Source organism: Artibeus jamaicensis, unplaced genomic scaffold (genome assembly GCF_021234435.1).
Source record: "Artibeus jamaicensis isolate MK-2021 breed Jamaican fruit bat unplaced genomic scaffold, CSHL_Jam_final contig_233, whole genome shotgun sequence".
Classification (NCBI taxonomy): domain Eukaryota; kingdom Metazoa; phylum Chordata; class Mammalia; order Chiroptera; family Phyllostomidae; genus Artibeus; species Artibeus jamaicensis.
The window spans coordinates 16828216-16855274 of NW_026521486.1; the positions used below are offsets into that span (position 1 = coordinate 16828216).

General features: G+C 36.5%; 1 protein-coding gene across 4 annotated transcripts in view; it reads left to right on the forward strand.

The window, feature by feature from the left end:
• Nucleotides 1–27059, forward strand: part of ANKS1B (ankyrin repeat and sterile alpha motif domain containing 1B) — an 830526-nt gene that overhangs the window by 280427 nt on the left and 523040 nt on the right. For all 4 annotated transcript variants that reach the window (XM_037160668.2, XM_037160669.2, XM_037160670.2 and 1 more), the window contains exon 11: nt 15716–15852. In XM_037160668.2, the coding sequence (XP_037016563.1) occupies nt 15716–15852 (137 nt within the window). The remainder of the gene's footprint in view (nt 1–15715; nt 15853–27059) is intronic.

A 27059-nucleotide genomic window follows, 5' to 3' on the forward strand; every position in this document is an offset into this window, starting at 1 on the left:
TTCAAAAATTAACTAACACTCAACTACAGTTACACTATACATTTGAAAATAATATCTTTACACGAATATACTTTATTGTAGATTTTATATAATTTTACACACTACATTTTGCATTTATATTAGATTACACAAATTCAAGGATCTCATAATAGATTGTCTTTCCACTGGGCTCACAGAGATAATTTGTTAGAAATGGCAAAGATAAGAGTAACTTATTCATAGGTATGACTTTTGGATATTAATAGATTAGGTTTGAATAGTTAAAAAATAGAGAATTAAAAGTAATTTCAACATTTAATTTCAGCATAGAATTAATGCACAAAAATTTCTAGATCTATCATTTTATCACACTTATCATTATGTCTTCTATGGTAATCAAGAAAACTAAATAAATATAGATGAATAGGTTGTTGAAAGAGATGAGAAGTCAAAAGCCTCAGTGCTTCATTGTGCTGTTTCAAGCTGTTTCTTTCATCCATTCACATATTCATTCACTTGTTCCACAACTGTTTGTTGACAATTTACTATTTCCCCGGTCCTTAGGTACATGAGACATAAGAAAAAGAAAACATATTAGACATAAGGTAATAGAGGTTTTATCCACTGTACTTTGCTAAATAGAAGTTTAAAGCATTCCAGATATTGGGAGTCGAGAGGGCTCATGTAGACCAGAGTCATGTATTGTACTGACACTTGGCCACATTCATTCTCCATGGGAGATCCTATTTGGCTATTTCTACACAGAACCCAGAGAAGGAACAGCAGGTGTTATTTAATCGCATGGGTTTTCTCATGCTTTTAAATTCTATGGAACATTTCAATTCATTACCAAAGAGCCATCTAGTATCTTCTGTGTCTCTCACCTGTGAATAGAGAAAATGAAAACAGAATAATGAAAGGCTAAAAACAAGGCCATAAACAAGTCAAGAGCAGTGAGCGAGCTAGTATTTCTTTCCTTAGGAAACTTAGAAGTAAGTAGACATTAAGTCACAGAAAATATGAGAATCCTGGATCATTTCAACTGAAGTATATGTAGTCTGTCCAGAAGGTACCCAGCCATGTAATATGAAAAATAGAGGCATTTATTGAGGAAGATACAAGAAACATTGTAAATGGGACAAGTCACCTGAGTCTTCTTCAGAGTTGGCAACTTGGGACTTCACATAGTTCTCCCAATCACCCTCAGCTACCCCATTGTATTTTCCTGAATCTCACTGAGAGTGTGAAATCTCTTCTCTTTCAAGGGTGATTTTAGTTTTGGGAAAAGCCAGAAGTCACAGGGCACCAAATCTGAGCTGTAGGGGGGCTGAGTCACCTCTATAACTGTGTGATTTGATGTTTCACCAAAAAATTCTGCATGGGACGTGATGTATGAGTGGGCGCATTGTCACGATGAAGCTGCCGATCACCAGTTGCCCATAGCTGTGGCCTTCTGAATCATCTGACTGGTTTGGGCAGATGAACATTGAAGCTTAACACAAAATTTGATGCAGATTCATTGCTCTACTCCATTGTTTGCTTTTAATGCAATAGTCACACTGTTCACATGCTCACTCAACAGTGTCTACTGCCCCCCCCCCGACTAGTACAGTGAAGTCATCACACTTCACACATGTGCATTCCAGTCCACTCCCCTTGGCTGGCAGATTACATTGGTGTCACACAAACTGTTCTTGTTATATTAACAATGGCTGGACTTTTTCTGGACAGACTTTGCGCTTCAATTACTCTGACCAAGTGTAGAAAACAGTGATTTGTCTAAAATCTGAGACATTGTAACACAGAAAACTTTCTGAATGGATGAGTTCATTTTTAATATCTTTTAACTAACTGTATCCCTTAGGAAACCCTGTTGGATTGGTATAATTTTGTAGTATAACAATAATTAATATAGCAACTTATATAATTTACTTTTACTTGTAGTAGCTTTAAAAAATAGGTTTATATTCTCATAGACATGAATAAATTATTTTAGTAAAAAATTACAAAATATTTTTTCCAAATTCTATCAGAGAAATTAATGTGGTTTATTTCTACCCCCACACTCTTTTTATTTTTTGCCATACATAGCTTTTACATAACTGAGAATGAATATTTGGTGTACATACATTTATATTATATTTATTTTTAAATCAATTATATATTTTTCTGATTATAGAAGTATAATATGACATCATCTTGGCAAGGTCTGTGAGGTTTATTATAAAGCGATGATTGCCCTGTTTTTCCATGCATCAAAAAAATGCCGAGGGATAAAATGCAAAATAAGAAAATGATAAATTCTGGCTACACTGAAAAACAAAGACAATTATCTTCATGCTCAACTGTATCAGAAACACATAATTGGAAGAGGAATCTGAATGGCAGTCTGGCTGGTGACTGGGCCCTGAAAGGGCAGTGTCCGCAGGGGATGGCACCCTTCTGGATGGCGGAGTCTCGGAGACCTTCACCGGAAGTGGGAGCCCGAGGCAGGCATAGTGCTGGAAATGTACAACCGAGGGGGCTTACATTTCCAGACAACAAAAATGGGCTAGAGAGAGGTTTGCATCCAGAGACAAAACTAGAGAAACAAAGGTACTCACTGACTTTTCTTTTTTTTATTATTAAAAATGTTTCTAGTATATTTTTGTGAGAAGTCACTAAAAATTAGAAACGTAATTTATATCTTCCATAACGTACATCTTTTATTTTTCTTCAGTAATGGAAAATAAAGAATAAAGGAATCTTTCATGAAAATGTATCTAAGTCTGTAGAAGAAAGAAGCGCAGCAAAGAATAAGCATGAAAAGTCAAAAATACAAAATAGGAAATAATTAATGAAAGACCAAATGAATCATATTGGATGCGATTTGTAAGAATCATGCTGTGTGCTTTTGACAGGAGTCGAACCTGAATCAAAATAACATCAGGGGGTCAAAAACTCAACACCAAGCAAAATGAACCTAGAGAAAAGCATTGAGGCAACATCATTAATCAAAATATAACTGAAAGTTAAAAACCTTCAAAGCTATAAAGAGGGACACTAGGCAATGATAAGGGGTAAAACACAATACCAAGAAGACATGAAAGTCATACATTCTTCCACACACAACAATGCCTTGATATATTAAAAGCCCCAAACTGATTGTACTTTGAAGGAAAACTGAAATTCACAATTTGTACAAGATTGTACTATAATGTATTTCATTGAGAACGTTGCCAAATGAAGAAACAATATTAAACCTGTAGAATGTTGAATAATACAATTAACAACCTTGATTAGTAGACATCTAGAACTCTGTACCCATCAATCAGGAGTGTATATGTTTTTTTCTCCAGATAGATAGATAGAGTTGTAGTTAGATAGGTATAGTTTGGTATATAGTTTGATTGGTTTTTTCATTGTTAATCACTATTTTTCCCTTTTATACATCATCTATCTTGAAGTCCCTGTTCAATTCTGAGTTCTTTCTTAAGTATTTTCCTCAGATAATAATTCATTATCTTTTAGTTTTCACCGTTGCAGATGAAAACTTTAATCAGTGTCTCAGTTCTCTTGAAAGGATGTGTGACTTCCCTCTGGAAGCTCGTGTGATAACCCTTTTATCCTCGGCACACAGAGGTTTCTCCAGTGTATGATTATGTATGTGTATCTTTTTATTAATCTCGCCTGGAACTTCAACATGCAGACGAAAGATTTTAATTCACTAAGGGAATTTTTAACTGTGCTTTTTAATCATTGCTTTGTCTCCATCTGTTTCTTTTTCTTTTTCTGGAATTTCTATTATTTGCATAATAGATCTCCTGGGTCTCTGCCTTCGTAAATGCCTTTTTCTTTTTCTTTTTCTTTGTGGCTTGAGACACTTCTTTCACTTTGCATTCTAGGACACTAATTCGATTTTCAACAATAAACCAATCTCACTTTCAAGTCATTCTCATTTTTTTATTGGTTAATTTTTTCCACAAAGTTTTTTATATGCTGACTTTTAGTATTTTTAAGCTCTCTTATTATTATTTGCATTAAAAATTCTTTTGTCTCTATGAGCATCTCCATGTTTTGTAGAGATTAATTCTCAATTTTTTGTTTGTTTTTTTCTAGTTGCTAGGCTCTCTTAAGTCCTTGTTTGTTTTGTGTTTGCTTGTTTGTTCGTTTCTTGGTCTGCTCCTTAAGGCTCAGTTGCTTCATGCCTTAAGGAGTGGCAGTGTCTAGTACTGTGGGAGTTAGAACTCGGTCATGGTCAGCAGCATAGCAACAGGCAGACACCGGAAGAAAGCCTGCGTGTCGGCTTCCCAGCACTTCAGGTGAACACAATGTAGAACGCCTGTTCCACGTGTCCTTGGCCCCTTGGGGTCATGGACATGCTGCACACATTCCTGTGCCCTGTGTAGGCCAATGCCACCATTTCCCGTGGGGTACCACAGTCTCTGCTGGGCAAATTCTCTCTGGAATTAGGGCATTCTGTGCCTTGCTGACGGGCCTTTCTACACTAGTTCTGAGACTCTCACTGATCCCAGAGAGAAAACGGCCCTGTGACAGCTTTCTTGTTCTTCTCTCCTGACACCATTTGTGTCCAGTCGGCTGCAGGAGCCGCAGGGCTTGGCCTACCTGAACGGGCTGCAGGAAACTAAGGGAGTACAGAAAGACAGAAATTAAGCTACTCTCTTTCCAGAACCCTCAGCCATGTATTTGGAAAGGAAAAAGGAATACATTTCAAAGTAACTCAGGGATTAAAACAAAATCATAATGGAAATTAATATTTTAAAAGGTAATTCTATAAATACATTCCTAGCAAGGCTGATCAAGAGAAGATAGAAATAATTATTGTTGAGAAAAATGGAGGATACGACTGAAGACTCAAGAGAAGTTTTAAGGCAACATAAGATAATATTATGAACAATTTTGTTATAGAAAATTTTGACATAGATCAAATACACAAGTTTGTGGAAAAATACACATGACCAATCGTAACTCAACACACTGGTACACATTGACAGAAGAGCAGTGATATCAAAAACAGATGGTCAGGATGGCTTGGTAGCAGAGCTGTACTGAACCGGAACGAACAGAGAACATCAAGGCCGGCCAGTTGCTCCCCAGAGCTCACAAAGAGGCACACGTCCAGCTGCATGCTTATACGACTTGGATAAGAAAACTGGACAGAGAGTGCACAAAAAATATGTGGATTAATCTTTGGTGTGGAAATAATGTGCAGTTTCTAAACAAAATATTGCCACATTGAATCCAACAATGTATTAAAAAGTACACCTTGACTAAGTAGGATTTACCTCACTTTTCGAGGGTATTTCAGCCATCAGAAAAATCTTTCAATATTTCCTCAATTTAACAAATTAGGAGGGACAATTTGCATGACTATTTTAGTATAAGGGGAGGATATCTTTTTTTAAAATTTTAATTGTTGTTCAAGTACAGTTTTCTGTCTTTTACTCCCATCCCATCCCAGCCAAGCCCCCAGCCCTCCCATTTCCACCCCCCGCCCCCAGTTTTTGTCCATGTGTCCTTTATACTTATTCCTGTAAACTCTTCCCCTTTTCCCCTGAAATTCCCTCCCCTCTCCCCTCTGGACACTGTCAGCCTATTCTCTATTTCAGTGTCTTTCGTTATATTTTGATTGTTTTGTTGTTTAGGTTCCTGTTAAAGGTGAGATCATGTGGTATTTGTCTTTTACCACCTGGTTTATTTCCCTTAGCATAATGCTTTCCAGTTCCATAAGGGAAGATATCTTAAGACAGAAATATATACCATTAAGAAAAAGACTGGTAACACTGACTACATTAAATTTAAAAATAAAATCCATGCTTACCGTAAGATGCCACAAAATATATTTAAAAGGATGACGGACTAGGAGAGATGTTTACAATTCACTATGTGTTTACAGCACTGAAAAGGAAATGGTATTACAAATAAGAAAAAGACAAAAACACAAAGAACAAACAAAAACACTGAAACAATCAGCAAAGCCAATTAACTGAAGGCAAACTTTGAATGGACAATAAACATAGTTAATACCAGTAACAGAAAAATTTAAAATAAGACCACTGTGGAATTCCAGTTTATAACCATCCACAGGGATGATGCAAACATTCTGACAATGTCAAGTATCGCAAAGATACAGAAAAACAGGGACGCTCGTACACAGCTAATAGGATTGCAAATCAGTAGCTCACAGTGGAGGACAAGGGAAGAACATTTTTAAAGGTTTGAAATGCACATACAGTCCTATCCAGCAAATGTACTAGGTGTAGTTCTTTAAAACAAAACTCTTAAGACTCTGATGGATGTTCATTGCCACATTGTTTGTGAGAAAAAAAATTGGAAAAAATAAAATCTCCGTAAGAAAACCAAAGAGTAAATTTTAGTAAAATGAAACACTGTGCATCGACTAAAATGAAAGCCCTAGGTTTACAAACATCTACATGGATGTATCTGGAAAACAATGTTAAGTGAAAAAACCAAGATTCAGCATTGTACACATAATATATTATTTATGTAAATGTAAAATAACATAACATATTGTAATACATAATGAACAGAGAGGTAAGTATGCACATCAGTAGTAGAATTATAAAGGCATAAATGGAGGATTCATATGAACTTGGAGAGGATGATTAACTCTCAAAAGGGCAGCAGGGGAACAGGTTTCCCGACAGGCTAAAGTGAGATTTTAGATGCACCCGTAATGCTTTTTTAAAAAAGTATTCAATATGTGAAACAATATAAAGTAGATAAAAGTAATATATGCTTATTGAAGAATATTTGAGAAATAGAAAAATATTTTTAAAATAAAAATAATCCATAATCTCACCAGCCAGAGATGAACATTATTAATAGCCTTCTAGGGTGAGGGTGTTTTTTTTTTTCATGCACAATTTTATATGGTTAAAACCAAATGTATATCTCAATCATGTTAATGCAGAAACCTTCATAAATATTACCAGAAAGCTGGCTTTAGGGGAGCTTGGTAATAACAGCATGATTGCTATAATGCTCAGTGACTTGTTGATATCTGGATATCTTTTTTAAAAATTCTAAAATGGGATTGAAATTCTTTTCACTTAAAATATGCAATTAAGATTATTTACTGCTTCACTATTCTGAGGTATCTAATCAATCGATAGGGTACCTTGTATACATTTATTAATTTAACCCTAGTACTTAGGTCTGAGGACATTTTTATGGGGAGACTGATACGTGGATAATTATAATGTGAGGAGCAGAAGCTTAGACAGATGGGGAAATGAGGTGGGGGATTTTGGAGGGTTACTGACTGCTGACAGTCAGTAACCCTCAGACAGATGACTGATGACTGAGAGAAGACAGACCTCACTGAGAAGGCCGCATTTGAGTTGAGTGTGGCAGTATATTCAGTGAATGGTCCTACAAGGGGAAAAAGGACCTCCACGTCAGAGGAAAGGTAGGTGTTGTCTAGGAACTGGCGTGCTGTATGCAGAGGAAAGGATGAGCGAGAGGCAGTGGGACAAGGTGAGGGAGCGTAGTTGTGTATAAGTTACGATGAGTCCTGCCTACCAGCCGGCAGAGTGAAAGGCCAGGAGTACAGGAATCAGACACCTACTTTGGAAAAATAACAGGAAATATCACTTTATGCTTTTTCAATAGATCCATAAAGAAGGGAGAAGAGAGACTTTTTAAAAAAAAGAATAAGCTCCTCATTTTTTAGGGGCAAAGACAAATTTATCTCAGCTCATGACATATTATAAAGTCCAATTATAATATACTATGATGACCATGCTTGTGCATTTAGTTGAATTAATGGCACTAAAATTTGTTATATAGCACCCCCCTTTACAGAAAAATTTTGCACTTTGTACTATCTATTCTAAGGGCATTTATTGTAGGGACTATGAAATATTTTACCAATAGATTGTGGGAACACGAAAAGCAGAGGACTTCACACTGGTCCATTTTCTACGTAAGTTTGTCTCCACTTTTAGTAGAATGATAGTTGTTTATTTTTTTAGAAAAGCAGGGATTTCACAGATTTTAGCAAAACCTATATTATATCATAGAGTTTTAAGTATATGGGAACATCAATATATTGCTCCAAAAGGGTACTCGCTTTAAAATGTGTGTGTGTGTGTGTGTGTGTATGAGTGTGGTGTCTGTGTATATGTTTTTTGTGTCTACCCAATGCTAATCTGTGCTTTGACACACACATTCACACATCAGTTCAGACATGCCAGCCGTGCATGAACTGGGAACATCCCTCATCCTGGCGCTGCAGGCCAGAAACAGGGATGAGCATGAGCAATTACAAGAGAACTTCTGGTTGCTTGTGAAAGGATCCCTAAGATGAATATTCAATTTATAACATGTTCATTAGAAGCCCTGAGACCTTTTGTGACACCTATTTTTTTCTTAAAGACAAGAATACAAGACTTCTGGCCTTCTGAAGTGCCAATCATTAGATACTTTTGCACCTATAAATAGATATGACTTTGTAGCTAGTAGTTAGGCAGTATATTATTAACAAGAAAAATAATGTCCTTAAGTCTCAAATGAAAATTGTGTATAATGTGTAGCAAATGGATCACTGATTTTACGGGGGCATATTAATAATTTACTGAATATTAGGAGCTAGGGATTGATAGTATTTGAAAGTATCTTTAGGCAATGGGACTGAAGAACATTCGTCTGTCTTTAGTGATGCTGATCTGGCCAGAGAGAGTCTTCAGTGAGGGAGAAATGAAGAGAATGGTGTGAACACTGAAGTATCTCTAGAATAGGAAAAATTGGAAATCCTGGCTCCCAGTTAAGTTTTATTCCTACTGTGAGTCTAAAAGAGAAGGAGACATGAGTTAGGATTAAATAATACTTGGGTTCCAATTTATTATCTGGGAATCTAGAGACATTTGAATCTGATGTATGAAAGCATATGAAATGGAATCTAACTTTTTCCAAAGTTGATCTAAACAAATTATAATCGGATACAATGTATTTCTCCCTAAAATGTGAAGTCTGTCATCATGAAGATTCCCATAATGTGAAGGGCATAATAACACACCAGAGGAATATAAACTCAGATGTTAGTAATAGAGTGAGCTGATTCGTGGCTACATATTCTACCAAAATACCAGATAACCAAAGTAGGTACGGTTTCCTGACTGATGTAGCTATCACACAAAACTCTGTCTGTATAGGTGGTGATTTCCATCTGGTTTTCCTATAACCTGCTGACATTAGTGTGTTTTGAGTAAAACTCACTAATTCCTGAAATACTCCACACATATTTAATTTACATGAAAATATATTTTCAGAACTATACTGTATGTGTGCACACAGGGCAAGTTACTCCACAACTTGTGGCTGAAAACAATAAATATTTATTATCTCAGTTGTTGTGGGACAGGAATCCAGAAGGGACTCAGGGGGTGGTTCTAGGTTCAGGCTCCTCTGTGGCCGGAACTGCAGTCACTTCAAGGCTTGACTGGCCTCAAAGATCTATGCCTAAGCTGATGCACTTGGCTGTTCACAAATTCCGGTCCCAGGTGGGTTACCAAACTGGGGGTTTCGGTTCCTTGCCATGCAGCGGGGCCCCTCCAAAAGGCTGTTCACGGTGCAGTTTACTGGCTTTCCTCAGTGCACGGTATCTCTGAGAGGGAGAGCACAGGGTTCACACCCAAGACAGGAGCCGCAGTCTGTTCATAACTGACTCCCAGAAGCGATGTCTCTTCTCTTCTTATTTGTCAGAAGCTCATCAACATGTTCTCTCACTCTAGGGGTGGGGCTTTATTGAAAATGTGGATGCCCTGAGGTAGGGAGGGATCAGTCAGGACCATCTTAGAAGCTGCTGCTAGGTTATGCCTGTGGAATGCGAAGAGCTGCTGCCGTGGGTGATAGTAATGAAGGTTCAAGTGTTTTCCGTTTTTCAGCACATTTAAAAGAATCGCTAATTCTTAACCCATTGCTAGGAGAAAGTAAACATGTAGTAACTATCTGGAATATGAAATAATACTCTAAAACAATTGTTAATTTAACTCCCTCGACTAGTACATAGTAAACGCTTTTTCACTGAAAATATTGAAACAGAAGATATTTGGACTATTTTACTTGTGATTTTTATACTGTTGTCCCAGAGATGATGGCCATGCTCCATGACTAAAAGTTACTTTAAAATACAAAGATTCAATTGGTTGTTCATTTATTTATGTCCCCATCCAATGAGCATCTGTTGAACACTTCTTGTGGACAAGGTACAGCCCTTGTGTTAGATATAATGGTATCTTTTTGAATAAATTATAAATACGTTTCTACTTTTATAATGAAACCCTTAGTTTTCAGTTACATAGTGAGGAGAACGTTCATTAATGTGAATATGGAAAAGTAAATGTACGATGTAGCATTGTTCTAGGTCTGTCCACAAGAGAGGAAACATTTCTGTAGGAAGTATGGTGACAGGGGTCTACAAACTGTCTGGTCCACACTCGTGTTGGTCAAGTTTTCTTGGAACACAGCCACACACGTTTGCTTACGTGTTGTCTGTGGCTGCTGTAGGGCTACACCAGCAGGGCTGAGTGGTTATGGAAGAGACCACATGGTTGATAGAGCTTAAGATATTAACTACGTAGCCCTTGCAAAAAAAAGTTTGCCAACTTCTGACTTAAGGCCCATAATTAAAATTATACTTCATGAATTGCTAGACTAATAATTATGAAATACCTACTTGATTATTACTTAGTGTTACATTCAAGACTTCCCACAATAACACTTCAAGCCATCTCTCTAGTTATATTTATTATTATGATACATGATAATAATAGCAAAAGCTACTTTTATTTGAGCACCTACTACGTGCCAGGCAATAGCTTAAGCACACATACATACACAGGTGCTTTGTTTTTATACAACACTGTGAGAACACACTTTCACAGGTGAGGAAACTGAGGTTAAATATGCCAGAATTGCAGTTTAGGTTTGTCTAACTCCAAAGCCTGAATCTGTAGCATATGTCTCCCCCATTTTGTAGTGTTACTTCCATGACCACTATATTTTATTCCAACTGAACTCTTTCTTATTCCTCCGATGTGCCTAACTCTTTCCAGTCACTCTGCTCTTTTACTTACTCCATTTCCAACTCTTGAAATCCTCTTCCCACCCATTTCTTCATGTCTAAATTTTACTCATGTCAGAGACCTCCTGAATCACTGCCTCTTCCATGACACCTCTCCTGGGTCTCCAGCCAGAAGAGACCTCAGTCCTGTTTTCAGCTACACAGCAGCTAACGAGGTCTCTGGTGTACTTACACTGTTCAGTACATGGTAGAGAATTATGTCAAAATTCTACACAGTAACACGGTTCATGAATTGTCTTGTAGTCACAGAATGCTTTTCTTTTAAAAGCTCAAGCGAACTTAGAAGGTTTGTTTTTTTTTTGCCCCTAAGCTTATTATTATAGAAGAAGCTGATGATCATAATGCATAACCTAATGCATAGTAATGAAATCTGACTAGAAATAAGTTTCCTATTTCAATCTAAAATTACAATATATTCAGTAATTTTCTCTAAGCAGTTTTTACACACCTCATTTCACTTTCATCAGCAATGTTTTGTAGCTGCAGGTGTGAAATGTAGGTTGATCATATAAAACTACCTTCAGCACAGGCTGTCATTTTACAAAGTCCACTGGATAATTGGTACTTTATAAAAATAATATAATAAAGGCTATTTTAGGAATGAATCAGTTTCCTAAGACTCTTATGTATGTTCTATGCTTTTCACTTGGATTTTCTCTCAAAGGGGAAAAACCAGATCACCTTGCTCAGTGTAATTAAGGGTATTGTGATGGTTGCCATTGACACACAGGTTTGGCTTTATTCACTTTATTTCACTTAATATTTTTAAAGGACTGCATTGAGCTAAGAGCTAAGTTTCCTAAGACTTTAAAGGACTGTGTTGAGCTAAGAGCTATCAAGGAAATAAGGGAAATATAAGACTCTGAGAAAATATAACCAAGTCTGGAAGAGATAATGAAGAATGCGAGGTGGTATAAAATCAAATTATCAGTGTGATAGTACAGATCGTGGATTCAGAAGATGGAGACACTTACAGGCTTTTCTAAATAATTAAGTACTTTATTACCCACTGTCTTGTACTGTATATTAAATTACTTACAAGGAACATTCATAAGCTTTTGCCTTGTGGTCTGCAAGGAGTAACCAGCAGTGTTTCTGGCTGTCATGCAGAAACAGTTACCTCGCCCAGCCCTTGCAGTAACTGGTGCCTCAAAAGATCATCCCTTGTTCCTGGAATTAAATTATGTTTTCTACCAATCTGTGTTAATAGCTTAAAGGTACTGGTCTCAAATCCTGCTCAATTATCCGCACTCATTACTCTAGATGTAATATCTACAAAGCATTACTAATTCTTTTTTGCTTCACCTCTGTATTTTCTTTCCACTTCCATATTTTATTTTAATTCTGATAATATTTAGTTTGATAGGGAAAACAAAACTCAAATTTATTACACTTAATAACATGATAGTTATTTTTCCTATGTTTTATCTCATTTCATCTGTGTACACAAACCCTATAAATTAGTGATTAATCATTCTCATTTTTAAAGTGAAAGAAACAGAAATGTAGAGAAGTTAAATAAATTCTCTATAACATTGAACAGGTTTTCTGTAGACTTCAGCATCTGGTATTAGAATTTAAGTTTGGATGCTTCTTTGAATTAATATTTACTGGAGACAAAGAGTTACATTTTAATGTTGTAAATCTTATTCTGTCAAAAAGTTCAGTGACACATAGCAAAGAATGAAAGATGAGACAGATAATGGAACACTGTATATAGAAACAGATTTTTGAAGACTTAGGGTTATTAGAATGATTAGACTCAGATTTAAGAAAAACAAAAACAAACTTGACATTTTCTGATAAATAAAAGCACCAAAAGTTGGCAAATAGTGACAGTATATTTGAAAAAGAACCAAATAGAAATTTTAGAGCTAAAAAATATAATTGAAGTAAAAAAGTAGCTTTCACAGCATACTAGACACAGCTAAAGAAAGAACCAGTAAACTGGAAAATGGCTATAAGAAGTTAGGCAGATAATGTCTCATTGACTTGTACACTTGAAACCTGTATGGTTTTGTGAACCAATGTCAACCCCAATAAATTTGATTAAAAAAAGAAACTATTCAGAATGCAACTCAGAGAAAAAACAATGATAACTGCAAAAGAGAGCATCAGTGACAAATTATAAGAAAAATAAACTCCAACCTCATTTCATTGTAGTCTAATAAATATTGGCTACTATTATGACTATGACCCATTGCTTAAATATCTTCAATATTTCTTACCTATAGAATTAAGTATAAACTCTTGTACTAATCAACTTCTTCTTATTCATTTATGCTTATCTCCAACTTGTTTCTAACCTGAAATAGCTTTCCCTGGTTCTTTCTTCCATTATGCCGTTATATTTTATGTTCTATTCCAGCTTTCCTGCCTGAAAGTGGAAGGAAGCCTTTCACAACTGTCTTCCTCTCCAGCCACAGTCTTCCCTGGCTTCTTCATTCATGCTTCATTTATCACTTATTGGTTCTCAAGATGAATCACATTACAGATTGCATGTCTGATGCCACATTTGATTGATTGCACACTTGTCATGGGCAGAGATTAAAAAAAACATTTTCAGGCTTTATTTTTAGAGCAGTTGTAGGATCACAGCAAAATTGAGTAGAATCACAAAGAGTTCCCATATATGCTATGTGTCAAAATGGGCACAGCCTCCCCGACCCATTGACATCCCCCACCAGAGTGGTACATGTGTTACAATGATCCTACAGTGAGACATCATTATCACCCAAAGACCGTAGTTTACATTAGGGTTGACGCTGAGTGATGTACATTCTGTGGGTTTGGACAAATGAAAATGACATATATCCACCATTATAGTATCATACAGAACAGTTTTACTGTCCAGAAAATTCTTCATGCTCTACCCATTTATCCCTTTCTCCCCCTTTCCTCTGGATAGAGATTCTTTTTAATTTATCTTTGGAATGAAATGTAATAACTGACATGCTTGCCCACAAATACATGTTTTTAGATGTATGGTTGAATGAACAAAAGAAGGAAATAGACAAATTAGAGAGAATCAGGGTGTCTTTGTCATTTTCTCTTTCAGTATTTACTCACACTATTCTCTTCTACGCAGAAGATCACCCACAAAAACCTGCCTGTTATTGAGATACTAATTCCTACCTTTTCCATTAAACCAAAGTCAAGAGTGAGCTCTGGATACTTTTAAGACATATTTTATGAGTAATCTATATAATTCCATGTGCCACACTTATATATTTCACCCTATGTCTGGATTCCTTAGGGGGTGGAATTATATTTTTATGTGGTGGGTAGTTTTTTTTTTTTTTTAAAGATTTTACTTATTTATCTTTAGAGGGGAAAGGAAGGAGATAGGGAGAGAAATATCAGTGTATGGTTGCCTCTCGTGTGTCCCCTATTGGGAACTGGCCTGCAACCCAGGCATGTGCCCTGAATGGGAATCAAACCACGATACTCTGGTTCGCAGGCCTGTGCTCAATCCACTGAGCTACACCAGCCAGGGCTTTGTGGTGGGTAGTTTTTATTCCCTCACTTTTTTAATGAGCAAGAAGTACCTTCTAAATACTGCTTTTCACTTTGGTTGTGGCCAGGAAACAGACAGTGGCCAGGGAACAGAAAGATTTGCTGGTCAATAAACAATTCACAGTCTTGGTCTCTTTTGCATCAATTCAGCTGTCTAGGGAAAAAATTATTGGGAACTAATTAAAAACATAGCAAGGAAGTACATTTTTTACAGATTTGAACTTGCAGTAGTTTCCATAAAAAGCCATAGAAGGTTGCCAAATTGTTGTTAAAATAATCTAACTTCTCTTTGAGCTAGCAGAAGTTATTTATAAAACACTTATCATCCTTTTTCAAGTATTATACATTCCCAACTGCATCCTTGGTGTTATTTCGTTTTCATGTAAACCTAAGAAGAAAATGTTACATGGTTACTGATTTTGAATACATCACAGTTCCTTATTCCCCCCCCCAAAAAATAGTTACCATAAGGGAAGATTAATTTACGTTTTAAAAAAAATTCATTCATTTAGTTTTGACCATATAGGAAGATATGTTTATCTGTGGGATAATGGTTTTGTGTTTGTGTACATTATAAAACTGTTTAGCATAAATGGCAGTTTTTCATCAAGGTTAATTCACTGGGACACTTTTCTATAGCTTGAGGGATTTCTGGGAAAAAGTGCTTCGAGGAGGCTCATATTTGGGTTTTATGAATCAGGAGCAATGAAACACCTGCTTTAATAGTGATCAGCACCCATTTGAATGATGATGGAGAACCTTAGCCCCAAAATATTTAAAAATCATGTTCTTTTTTTTGGTTAAGGTAAGGTTCTTGTCATTCATATAATGGTGGCAATTTTAACAGCTATGCTGGATAATCTGTCAATATCCATTGAGTAATAATACTCTCCCTTCTTGAAATAATACTACAGAGGGTAATATTCTGAAAGAAAATAGTGCATTCAGTAAACAATATCTGTAAAATATACTGCTGAGCATATTCCTCATTATGATCTTGTAACTGATACCCGTTTTAAGTTGCCATCTCGATTCATGTTCACTAAACTCATTTCAGGTCTTAAAAGGTAAACTGAGTGATTAGGTTCATGGCGGTTCTATTTTTATTCACAGATAATGCCTCTGAGGTAGCAATTACTGCTCCAGGAACTAGTAACCATAGAAACAGCTCCACAGGCCCAACACCTGACTGCTCACCTCCATCCCCCGACACTGCCCTCAAAAATATTGTAAAAGTTATTCGACCCCAGGTAAGTGCCCAGAATGACATTATCTGCACTATAATGTATTTTGTTTTCGAATCAGTGCATGTGAAACTTACAATGCAATGCCTGGCCTATTTTATGATCTATAAATTGATTTTTTTAGGTTAAAAGAAGGGACTTAGAAGGGGATGTGTTCTTTCCTTAGAGTTGATGGTAGACATTGAAATGTGTATTAGATTTTGGAAAAATGAATTGGCACATTATGTGAAAAAACAAGTGAAGCTTAGAAAAAGGGCTGTTTCACACCATTTTCCTTTCATAACATTTTAATAATTATGCTCCAATTATTGGGCCATCACCTGTTATTTGGCTCCTTTTGTCTGCATTTCTCTAAACACGCTTCATTATTCGTAGTCATTTTTCTGAACTCCAGCCCAATTTGCTTTTCCATACGTCTTTAAATTTTCTATTCCCTATAGTTTCTAACTAATTTTGCCCACGTTTGATATTGTACATCTCATTGCTTCTTATTTCCCTCCAGTGCGCACTTTCACCTCACGGCCTCCCTCTGCCCTTTGTTCTTTTTTCCCCTTCCTGTCATTTGTCTGCATGCATTTCTTTCTCTTCCCTCTTCCTTTTTTGTTGGATTCCCCAGTAGGCGGTTTGCAGGCAAGCTTTAGAAATATCATTGGGACAAGCTGTTCTGTGATATTTCATTGAAAATAGCACTTATAAAGCTGTTAGCATTATATTTTTGCCAACAGAAGAACTCAGAACATGGACTTGGTGGTGTTCTCAACCTGGCTCCTTCTGAATGGGCCTCGTGAAATCCAGGATAGGGAGGCTTTGGATCCAATCAGTGCCGTTCACCATCTACTTAGCTATAGAGTAGGAACAAACCCTTTGAGCTAATTTGCAGGACAAATATATCTGTAAAGACTGTTTTGTGAATGAGCAATGATTTCCTTTAATATCATATCTTCTTTAATATAGCTCCTTTTGGATTATTTTTATTAAAATCAACATCCTCATCCATAAAATGGCATTTGAACTTTCTATATCTGCTATGGCATTTAAACTTTCTGTATCCACCTCAATTTATAGAACACTGTCATATAGATTGTTTCATTTAACCTTCCATAAGTCCAGGGGGTTGTATATTCTATTGTTATGGATAAGGATGTTCACTCCAGAGGACCTCAGTTGTACAAGTAATTTGAAGTTCCTTTCTTTCTTTAGTACAATTGCTTTCTTTCTCTTCTGGTCCTGTTCAGAGGTGAGAAAAATCCTCATGAGGTTGACAACTTGACACTTCTTTATGAGGCACTCAGGGGTTCAGGATCAGTTGGGCACAGGACCATTTTACAAGTGTTCCAATGAACGGAGGAGAAAAATGTCTTCAAAAATGCTTTCATTCTCTTCAGGGAAATTTCATTTAGTTCATTTGCTTTAAGAAATAACCTCAATAACCCCAGAGTTAGCTGCTAAATGCCATCTATTGTCACCGGTTCTCTCATTGTATAAAGCTGTTTTGGGGGTTACTGTGCAGCTACTTCACTCCCAGGATTTTCAACTACTTAGGGAGGAGATTGTCCTACACATGAGTCCATAAACTCCATTATCAAACACACTTATTTTTTAATGTTAATGTAAATTCTCTAATGTAATTGCATTAGGTCATTCAGTGAACAAAAAACAGATTTATTTCTACATATATGTAATCTAAGCAACACTAAAAATACTTACTCCATAAATCCTTCTTTGCATATTTTTTTAAATTTTGAAAGATTATGTTTTGATAAATTTTGGAGAAAAGCAAAGGTGTCATTAAAGCCAGAAATTCCACCTTGACTCTATTCCTCAGTTTTGTCTATTATTAAATGTTTATGAAGGTAACTAATTCCACCTTCCTTGCTTAGCTGGTATAGTAATGATTTGAGGAGGAAAAAAAGTCAGGAAACTAAGCATTATGGCATTTACATTAGAACTGGTACACCCTGTAAGTATACAGGCAGTAGAACAATGGCAGCTAAGGTATGTTACTGGGAAAGGATACAACCTCAGTCGGTCTACTTTTCTTTTCACTTCAGAGGCTTTGGTGCATTACTTATCTCTCCTTGTGACTCCTGATCTCCTGGGGTTTCTTATTCATTGTAGAGAGCAGGGAACAGAGACTTTAATTGGAAATAATTATGAGGGAGAATTGGAGTAGGACTCGTCGTGACTTTGGGAGAGGGTTTGGAGACTAGAGAGTATGGGTGGGGGCAGCCAGTTGGATAAAACAAGGGGCTCCCTGGTGTGTTCTGATGAGTCCAAGTGTGTTAGCGATCAAGAATGGTCCAAAGCTAACTGTTCCAAAGAAAAGATAATTATTGGTTGGCTTATATAAAAGCCGATATTTTGATCACAAGTTTAATCCTCTAAAGTGTTTGCTAACTCTGGCTTTCTGTATGGAAACTCAAGAAATAGGGGAGCTAGATTGACTTGTAGGTATTAAAACACTTTTTAAATTTACTAGAGATTAATAACATAGTTGAAATGATCATTTCACTCTTAAAACTGGCTATGAGCCTTGCCAATAAAAGTGTAAATGCTGCTGTATTCGTGAGTCTACATTCATTTGCCAGGGCATTGGCGCATGTGTCCAGTCTCATCGTGAGAATGATACAGAGTCCATGAGAGAGAAAACATCACTTTCATCTCATTCACTGCATATAGGTACTACTTAGAGCAAGTTCGGTTACTTTCCCTTTGCCTTTTGCCTGCCTTTATCTAGTCTACTTTCCATCACTCTACCTATACACAGAAAATATCCATTGTAGCCAGGACTTCAGCAAGGAGTCCTTGTGTTCAGTAGGAGGTTGGGCTGATTATACATTGCGTGTTTCTAATTTCTGTGTAAATTACTTGGAAGCTACAGACTTTGCAGTGTTTTGTTGAGTTTGATTTTATTTGGCATGTTTATTAACTCACTAAGTCACAGCTGTTAGTTCTGCGTCTCGTGTTTGATCTTACCTTTGCTTCTTTGGACTCTTTCATGTCTTAACATTTTCCATCTTGTGAAACATTCTATTTTGAATTCATAGAGACTGAAATGTTTATATACTTACTGGTTTCTCTTTGTTTTTCTCTTGTATATTAACCCCCAGGGCTGAGTTCCTCTATTAGGATGAATTCACAGGGCTGTGTTTATTGACTTATACTTGAAAATTAAATTGTTTTTAAACTTGAAAAAACATTACCTTTGACATAAAATTTCAGGTAGGTCTATTGACATGCCAGTCTTCTTCTTCCTACTAAATAATATGTTACTTGCAATGGCTTTTTTAGTGTTGTTCTATTTCTAGTGAAGCATCTATATAGCTCCCTCGTTGAAGAAGAAAATGCAGTCTAATGAATTTTGACAGTTGCATGTCTACATATAACCCCATGCAAAACAAGACATAGGACATTCACCTCACCCTAGAAAATTGTCTCTCAGCTCTTTCCAATGGATTGCCCTAATTCCCACCAAGAGGGAGCTTTTTTTCTGATTTTTATCACCACAGATTAGGATTTCCTGTTCTTGTTTACTCTATAGAAATGAAATCCTACAGTGTGTTTGTGTGTTTTGAATGTCAGTGTCTGGCTTCTCTCACTGAATATGTTTTGGGAATTCACGTATTTTTTGTTTGTTTGTTTGTTTGCTTGTTCTAAGTAGTATTCTAGGGGGTTAATATGATACTATTTATCCATTTTCCTGTTGCTTGATAGTTGTGTTGCTTTGTGTTGCTGGCTATTTTGAATGAATGTGCTGTGAATGATAGGCTTTTTTTATATAAGTTTTCTTATAAATGCCAGAGTGAAATTGTTCACTCACAGGGTAGACCAGTAGCTAACTTTAAAAGAAACTGCCCAGGGGTTTTCCAAAGTAGTTGTTGCACTGTATAATCCCCAACAGAAGTGTGTGAGAATTTCAGTTTCTCCACATTTTTGTGAACATTTGGTATATTAGACATTTTTTAAATTTTAGTTATTGGTATGGGTGTGAAAAGATTTCTCATTATGATTTTAATTTGCATTTTTCTGGTGACTAATGGTGTTGAGTACCTTTCTCACAGTTATTGACCATTCTTATATGTTCTCTTAAAAAATGTCTGTTCAAGTCTCTTTAGTGGGATTATTCAACTTTCTAATTGTTGATTTGTACTAATTCTTTGTAAATTCTCCTATAATTCCAAAAGACATAGGTCCTTTGTGAGTTGTATGCACTGCAAATATTTTTTTGTGGTCTGTGATTTGCCTGTGTGTTTTTAATGGTGGCTTTTGATAGAGTATTTTAATTTTTATGAGATCCAGTTTATCAATTTTTATTTCACGGTTTGCACTTTCTGTGTTTTGTCCAGGTTGTGAGTATGTGCTCCCATATTTTTTCTAAATACTTTCTGGTCCTGGCCTTTACACTTACTTTTACGATCTATCTCAAATTGTTTTTGTAGGGTGTGATGTAAGAGTTGAGATTCATGTTTTTCCTGCATGGAAAAAGACTTTCCACATTGGGTTGACTTAATGCTTCACTATTGTATATTACTTTCCCTTTCGATTGTTCACTGTTGGTGTATACAAATGCAGTGGAATTATTCTTGTGTCCTGCCACCTGCATAATTTTATTAAAAAATTATATTAGTTCCCTTTAAAATTAATTTTTAATGGTTCTCTCTTGTCATCTGAGAAAATGATGGTCTTATATTTTCTTTTTTTAGTCTTTGGGTTATTTATTTATTTATAATTTTACTGCTGTGCCTGCAGTGCACCTGTGCATGAAACTGGTAAAACCCCAAATCTCTGCCTTATCTGCTAACTTTGGGGGAAAACATTTAGTACTTCAGCGTTAAGTATGATATAACCTGTTTTTATTGTATGTATCCTTCTCCTGTAGTTTGCTGAGAGTTTGTAGCATAAAGAGGTGTTGAAGTTTCTGGGTTTTTTCTATGTGTAATTAGATGACCATATGATTTTTCCTTCTTTGTTCTGTTGATGTGATAAATTACATTGTTTTATTCTTTTTAATGTTAACCCAACTTTGCATTTCTGGGATAAATATAACTTGGTTATGATTTTTATTCTTTTTGTATAATACTTGATGTAAGAGACACTCTGGATAAAGTGTAAAGCAATGGGCTAGAGATGGATTAGATATCAGGGAAATGGATTAGAGGGATTAGATATATGAGATTTAAAGATGACTAATAACCTGGTCGTGGTTGGCTGGGATTTTGAAATGACCCTAAAAAACACAAGAAAAACTTGGGCAGAAATTAATTTTGATGAGAAGAGGGTGGCATGATAAAAAATTTTAATGAAGTTATTGAACATGAGCCATGATATACAAATTAGAAATATTGGGTCTATGGTGAAAGGCAAAAGCTTAATAAGGTGAAGATTTTAGTCATTTATACAATGAGATGGTAAAGGGAGACAGTATTAAAGATAGAATGCTGGAAATACTTACACTTAAGGAACATAGTTAATATTTATCAAGATTATAATATAACTTAATTGTCATGATTCTTTTGGAGTGGATATTATCTTTATTTTATATATGAGGAAATTAGGAATCAGTACATTTATATAACTTCTTTCAATATACTTTAGAAAGAAGACTTTAGCAAAGAGCATTCAGAGATATAAAACAAGGAAGACAAAACATTATTATAAATATAAAGAAAGAAGAGAAAAATTAAAGAAGAGATTAATCAACATTGTCAAAACTTGTTAGGATGCAGAGCTGAAGGGAGCTCAAAATGCCATTTCATTTGATGGCCCTAAGGACAAAGACCTTCAAGAAAGCAATTTAACTCAAGTGGAGAAGGTAGAAGCTGAAGATGCAAAGAGTCGAAGCATTGGAGAAAAAACAATGCACTGATTGTAGATTAATCTTTTGAATAACCTGGTGGTAAGTAGTATGGTGGGAAGTTGAAGGACAGGCAGAATTGAAGAAACTGGTTGTTTTTTTTTTAAGTTTCAGGATGCAGGAAATTAAATGTGGGTATAGAGGATGGGAAAGTGAAGACTAAAAGTTGATGGGGGAAATGTAAGTGATGGGGTCTGAAATGTCAAATTCATAATAATTAGCTGTGAAGTTTAACCACTGACATTCCTGGAGTATTTGGATAAGGAATGAACTGATAAAGCACTGGATTTGGGGGCTGCATCCTTGATGGTGGTTCTAGGTAGATGGATTTTTCTGCTCCTTTCTCCTTTTCCATGACACACATTAAGTCTAAAATAACAGTAGAGGATGCTTGAGAAGTGACCATGGTCAAGGCAGGAAAGAGAGCCTATTTTGACACAGTATCACAGATAAATCATCGAAGTAGGTGCTTAATACTGAACATTGTAATTACATATTTTAATGAATGTAGATGGAGACTACCAGAAGGCCCACCTGGAGAACTTGGAAATTCCAATAATCCTGAGGGTCAGATCCCACCACATACTTTAAATCTCAGCCATAGTAGAATCAGACAAAGTCAAGGGACCTGGCTGCACTCTTCCACAGCTAAGGAGGGACCCTGTCAAAAAGAAGCAAAGAGGCCATAGGGGTACAGAAAAGAGAAGAAAAGTCAAGGGCCAAGTTCTCCAGGAGTCCAAGGGAGATGATCTGAAGAAAGATGGGCTGCCCCTGAACTGTCCACAATGGACTCTGTTTAAATGAGGCAAGAGCTCAACATGAAGGAAATAAATATTTTGGATATTCTGCTGGACTTTTTGTGTGTTTAATGAGCTAACAATAGAGCAATTTCATGATAATTCACACAATTTCTCTCTTTCATTATTAAGAGTTTAGAACTTGGGTTATACACAAATCTTGCCAAACCTAGAATAACATTTTACTGGGCACCGTGGGGTTATAGAGTACATATGCTAAATGTTAAAATTAGAAATGAGAGTGGCTATGTAAAAAGCAGAAGCATATAACTCAGAAAGCGTACAGAATATTGCATCAGGTTGCAGCAAAAAAATAGATGAGGAATAAAAAAGAACTTTTAAAAGACAATCTTTTCAAATATTTTTATTATTGAGAACCAAGCCACTTATTTCTATTATTGAGCACGTGTTTCATTTATTTCTTATAAAAACACTACAAGGTAGGTGCTTTTAAAAATTTTACTGATTGGGTCTGAGACTTGAAGAAGTTGAATAATTTTCCCCGTGTTACACAGCCACTGACTGGAAGAACTCTGGTCTCCTAGCTCTGGTCATCTGTTCATGTTAATTAGCTCATCAGGGAGAAAATAATGAAGAGAGAATGTTTGTATTCCAGAGGGATGAAGTTGGAGAGGAGACTAATAGATTGGAGAAAGGAAGAAGAGCAGAAGCATAGATGGCAGTAGTTTATAACCTAAAGGAGGAAACCCAAGAAGACTACATCCAGTAATTTGGAGCCTCGCAACCAAAGCTAAGTGAGAAGTGGGGGCTAAAAACAGAAAAATAATAAAATAGCAGCAACCAATTGTAGATGAAACAAAGAACAATTTGGAAAGGAGACAAAAATTGTCACTGGCTCCAACAATCGACCAGTAGTTCTCAACAAATTAGAATTTCCTGGGCAGCTTTTTAAAAAAATGCCTGGGCCATACCCCAGACTAAGTAATCAGTATCTCTAAATATTTATTTTAGTATTTCTGGTATTCTCAAATAGGATGGTCTACAAAACTCATGAAACATATGCAAAATGTTGCTGGATGGGCCTTTTTCTAGGAATTCATTTCTCACCAGGCTTCTATCACACACCCTCCGTGTAACCTTTCTGACTCTTCGTCAGCCAAGTGGGGATGGTGTTGGCTGTGCTTCCTTCTCAGGGATGGAGCAAAGCTCAGCTCTGATAAAATGTGCCATGGTGCTGTGTAAACTGTAAAGCCCCATAGCAACCCAACCTCCTATCCTAGTGGCAATTAGAAAAGTAGTGTTTGCCCACATTTGAAATAGGACTTTTGAGAGACAATCCTCTCACTCTCGCTCTGTCTCTCATCCACAAGTGGCTCACTGTGACCGTGGCAACTTTGGCTTTTAGGAAATGTATTTGGAAGCCTTTTTTAAGTTGCTCAAATCATCCGAATCTACCTAAAATGATGCTGGTCAGCTGTGGAGTGGTTCCAACCCCCAGCATTTCATTCCTTAGAGGTGTCCGTGTAAGAGAGCTAAAGGGATATGAGCTCCTGATATTTGGGGTGTGAGAGAAGCCAATGAAGATAAAAGACACAGAACTGGATCAGGCCAAGCTAACATGGGGAAGGGAAGAGCCAGAATCCCGAAAGCACCCAGTACCATCTGCATCATTTATTGATGAATATAGTCCCCATCATTCTTCATACATATGCCAGTGGAATATTATTCATCTTCATTTATTCTGATGAAGCTCAGCTGGATTTATCCACTAGGAAAATGGGGAATTATTGTTATTGACGCTTGCTAGATGTAAAAACAAAACCATCTCCTTTTCTAAGCATAAACTACAGTTCTCTGAATTTTGGGCACACAGTGTTATTGACAGCAGCAGACCTTGTTAAGTAGGTGTTTTTTAGGTTTTTTCTTCTACATACATAAACATCTCCGTGAATGCCATTCCTTGGCCTTTCTCCCCAGAACATCTCGAGGCAGTTGGAATAAGAATGCATAAATGGAAATTTCTCTGGGAAAAAATTTTCTTAGAAAATAAAATGTCCAGAAAGTAGAGTTGGTGTTACTGTTTTAAATGTCTTAGTGGGAACTAGCATTTAAGTCTAACATCACCCCTCCTGGTGGTTAGTTATTGCCTCGCACGGGGTAAAGGTTAAAGCCCACAACTGCCTCTGCCTCTAAATTCATGGAAACCTGTTTGATCACATGATGAATAGTATGCCCAGTGTGTGACTCTGAAACTGATCACTTCAACTTCCTAATCTTGCCTGTTCTAAACTATGGGAGTTAGCTGTGAACGTACCACAGAGTACATTGTTCCTTTGTTTATTCATTCATTCAGCAAACAGAGTTGAGTGTCTGCTTTATGCTGGACATCATAAGAGGGTATTCACAGGTAAAAATGACCTAAAACCACCTTTAGTCAGCTGAGGGAGACTGTGCTCTAAACAGATAACATTTGGAATTTCACTGGTGGAATTCAATGATTGAATGATTAATCCCAGGGATTATCCTCAGACTTCTTCCTGAAATCTACACTCACTCCCCAGGTGCTCACATCCAGTTCCACAGCTTTAAATGCTTTTAAATGCTGAGGACTCCTAATTTGTATTTTCAGCCCGACTGCTTCCCTGAACTCTAGGCTTACATTGAGCCAGCAACTCCAGATCTCAGGCGAATGTCTCAAAATCATCTTAAACTAAACATGTGTAGCACTGAGCTCTATATTCCAGTTAGTGGCAGCTCAGGCTGGTAGACATGACCCTGTCCTTGATTCTTTTTTCTCACACTCTCCCATCTGATCCATCAGAAAACCTTCCAGGTCAACAATTCTCAAGTATGGTTCCAGACCCCTTGGCAGTCTCAAAGAGCCTTTCAGAAGACCTGCGAGGTCAAAACTGTTTTCATAATAATACAGACACGTTGCTTCTTCCACTTTTACTTGTGATTGCTGGATAAAGTTCTCTGTCGTGTGGGTGGGGGAGGGGAGGTGCAGTGACCTCATAGCTTTGATGGCTAATGAAACGTGCACTTGTATTCTTATGTTTTGAAAGTATCTCAGTTTTAATTTTAACACACTAAATATTTACAGGTATAAGCGTCATGTACAAAGACTCTTTAGTGTTCTCAATAATTTTTCAGGGTATGACATAGCCCTGAGTTCAAAAAGTTTAAAAATCGCCCCTCTGGCCTGTTTTAAAAAGTATGTCTTGAATCATGACCTTCTTACCATCTCTCTGTTGTCACTCATATAAGCCATTAATTTCCCCTGCCTTGACTGTTGAAAGAGCCTCTCACCCTGTTTCCAGGCCATGACTGCTGTGCCCTTATTATCCTTCCACAAATTGGCAGGTGGACCTACATGAGTATAAATCAGATCGTGTTATTCTTCCGCTCAAACTTCCAGGGTCTTCCCACCTCACTCAGATTAAAGCCTTACATCTCTTTATATAATCTGCCTCTCTACCCTCTCAGTCGACCCGCTGACATTCTCTGCCGAGCTCATTTTACTCCGGCCATGCCATCTTTTCTACATCGCCTCAACTAAACCAAGCAGTTCCTGCCTTAGATTTTTTCTTTTTATGCTCATTGAATTGTCTGGAATGCCCTTCTCCTAGACACTTACATGGCTCGTTATCTTCCTTCCTTCAGGTCATTATTCGGATGCCACCTTATGAGCGAGGCCTTCTCTGACCACTGAATATAAAGTAGCCACCACCTCACTTCCCATCTCCTTTATGCTAGTTTTCCTTTACAGTATATTTTAAACCTGAATTAGTATTTATGTGTGGATTTGTTCAGTGTCTTTATTTCCCACTGAAATTGATGTTCCATAAGAATAAGAACAATGTCATATTACAACGATTATTGTATGTAAAACAGCACTTAGGACATAACTGGTGCTCAGTAAGGATTATTTGTATTGATTCATTGAGTATGGTGGGGTAAAAGTCAGGGAAGACTGTTCTAGGAAGGGGTTTGCCAGAGATGGGACAGAGAGAAAAAAAACTTTTATTAATGTGCATTTTGATAAGTTTTAGAAAAATACTTAACATCTGAACGAGTTGAAATTATTAGCTAAAATTAATTCAAATATGTTATCTTCATTTAAAAAGTCCCTAATAATAATTCTCTAATAATTCTCTTATTAATAAAACTGATAATGTTTTATTCCAAGGGAAGTTCTATGTACTTATTCTTGAAACTTCCTATCATCTTAAATTTATCCCTATAAGTACTTGGAATGTCACAGCTTTCTGCCTTAACCTTTAACTTCTTTCTTCGATCTACTCTTCACTTTCTTTGTGGTGATAACCTCCATCACAATTGCTTTTACTTACGTACACTTAGGGTAAAATGTTTTAAACTGTAATCTTCTTACTTAACAAGCCAAAAAAAGGCACCATTACTTTTACTACATAGAAAGACACTTGGAGTAATTATAGAAAAAGAAATACAGTATGGAAAGGGTGTGCATTGCTCTGAAGTGTTGAGAGAGCTAGGTTGTAAAAGTGTCTGTGAAAGTTACTGAGTATCCTTTGAAAGGTCTCAATTTCCCAATCTGGAAAAATGTAGTAAATAATATTCAC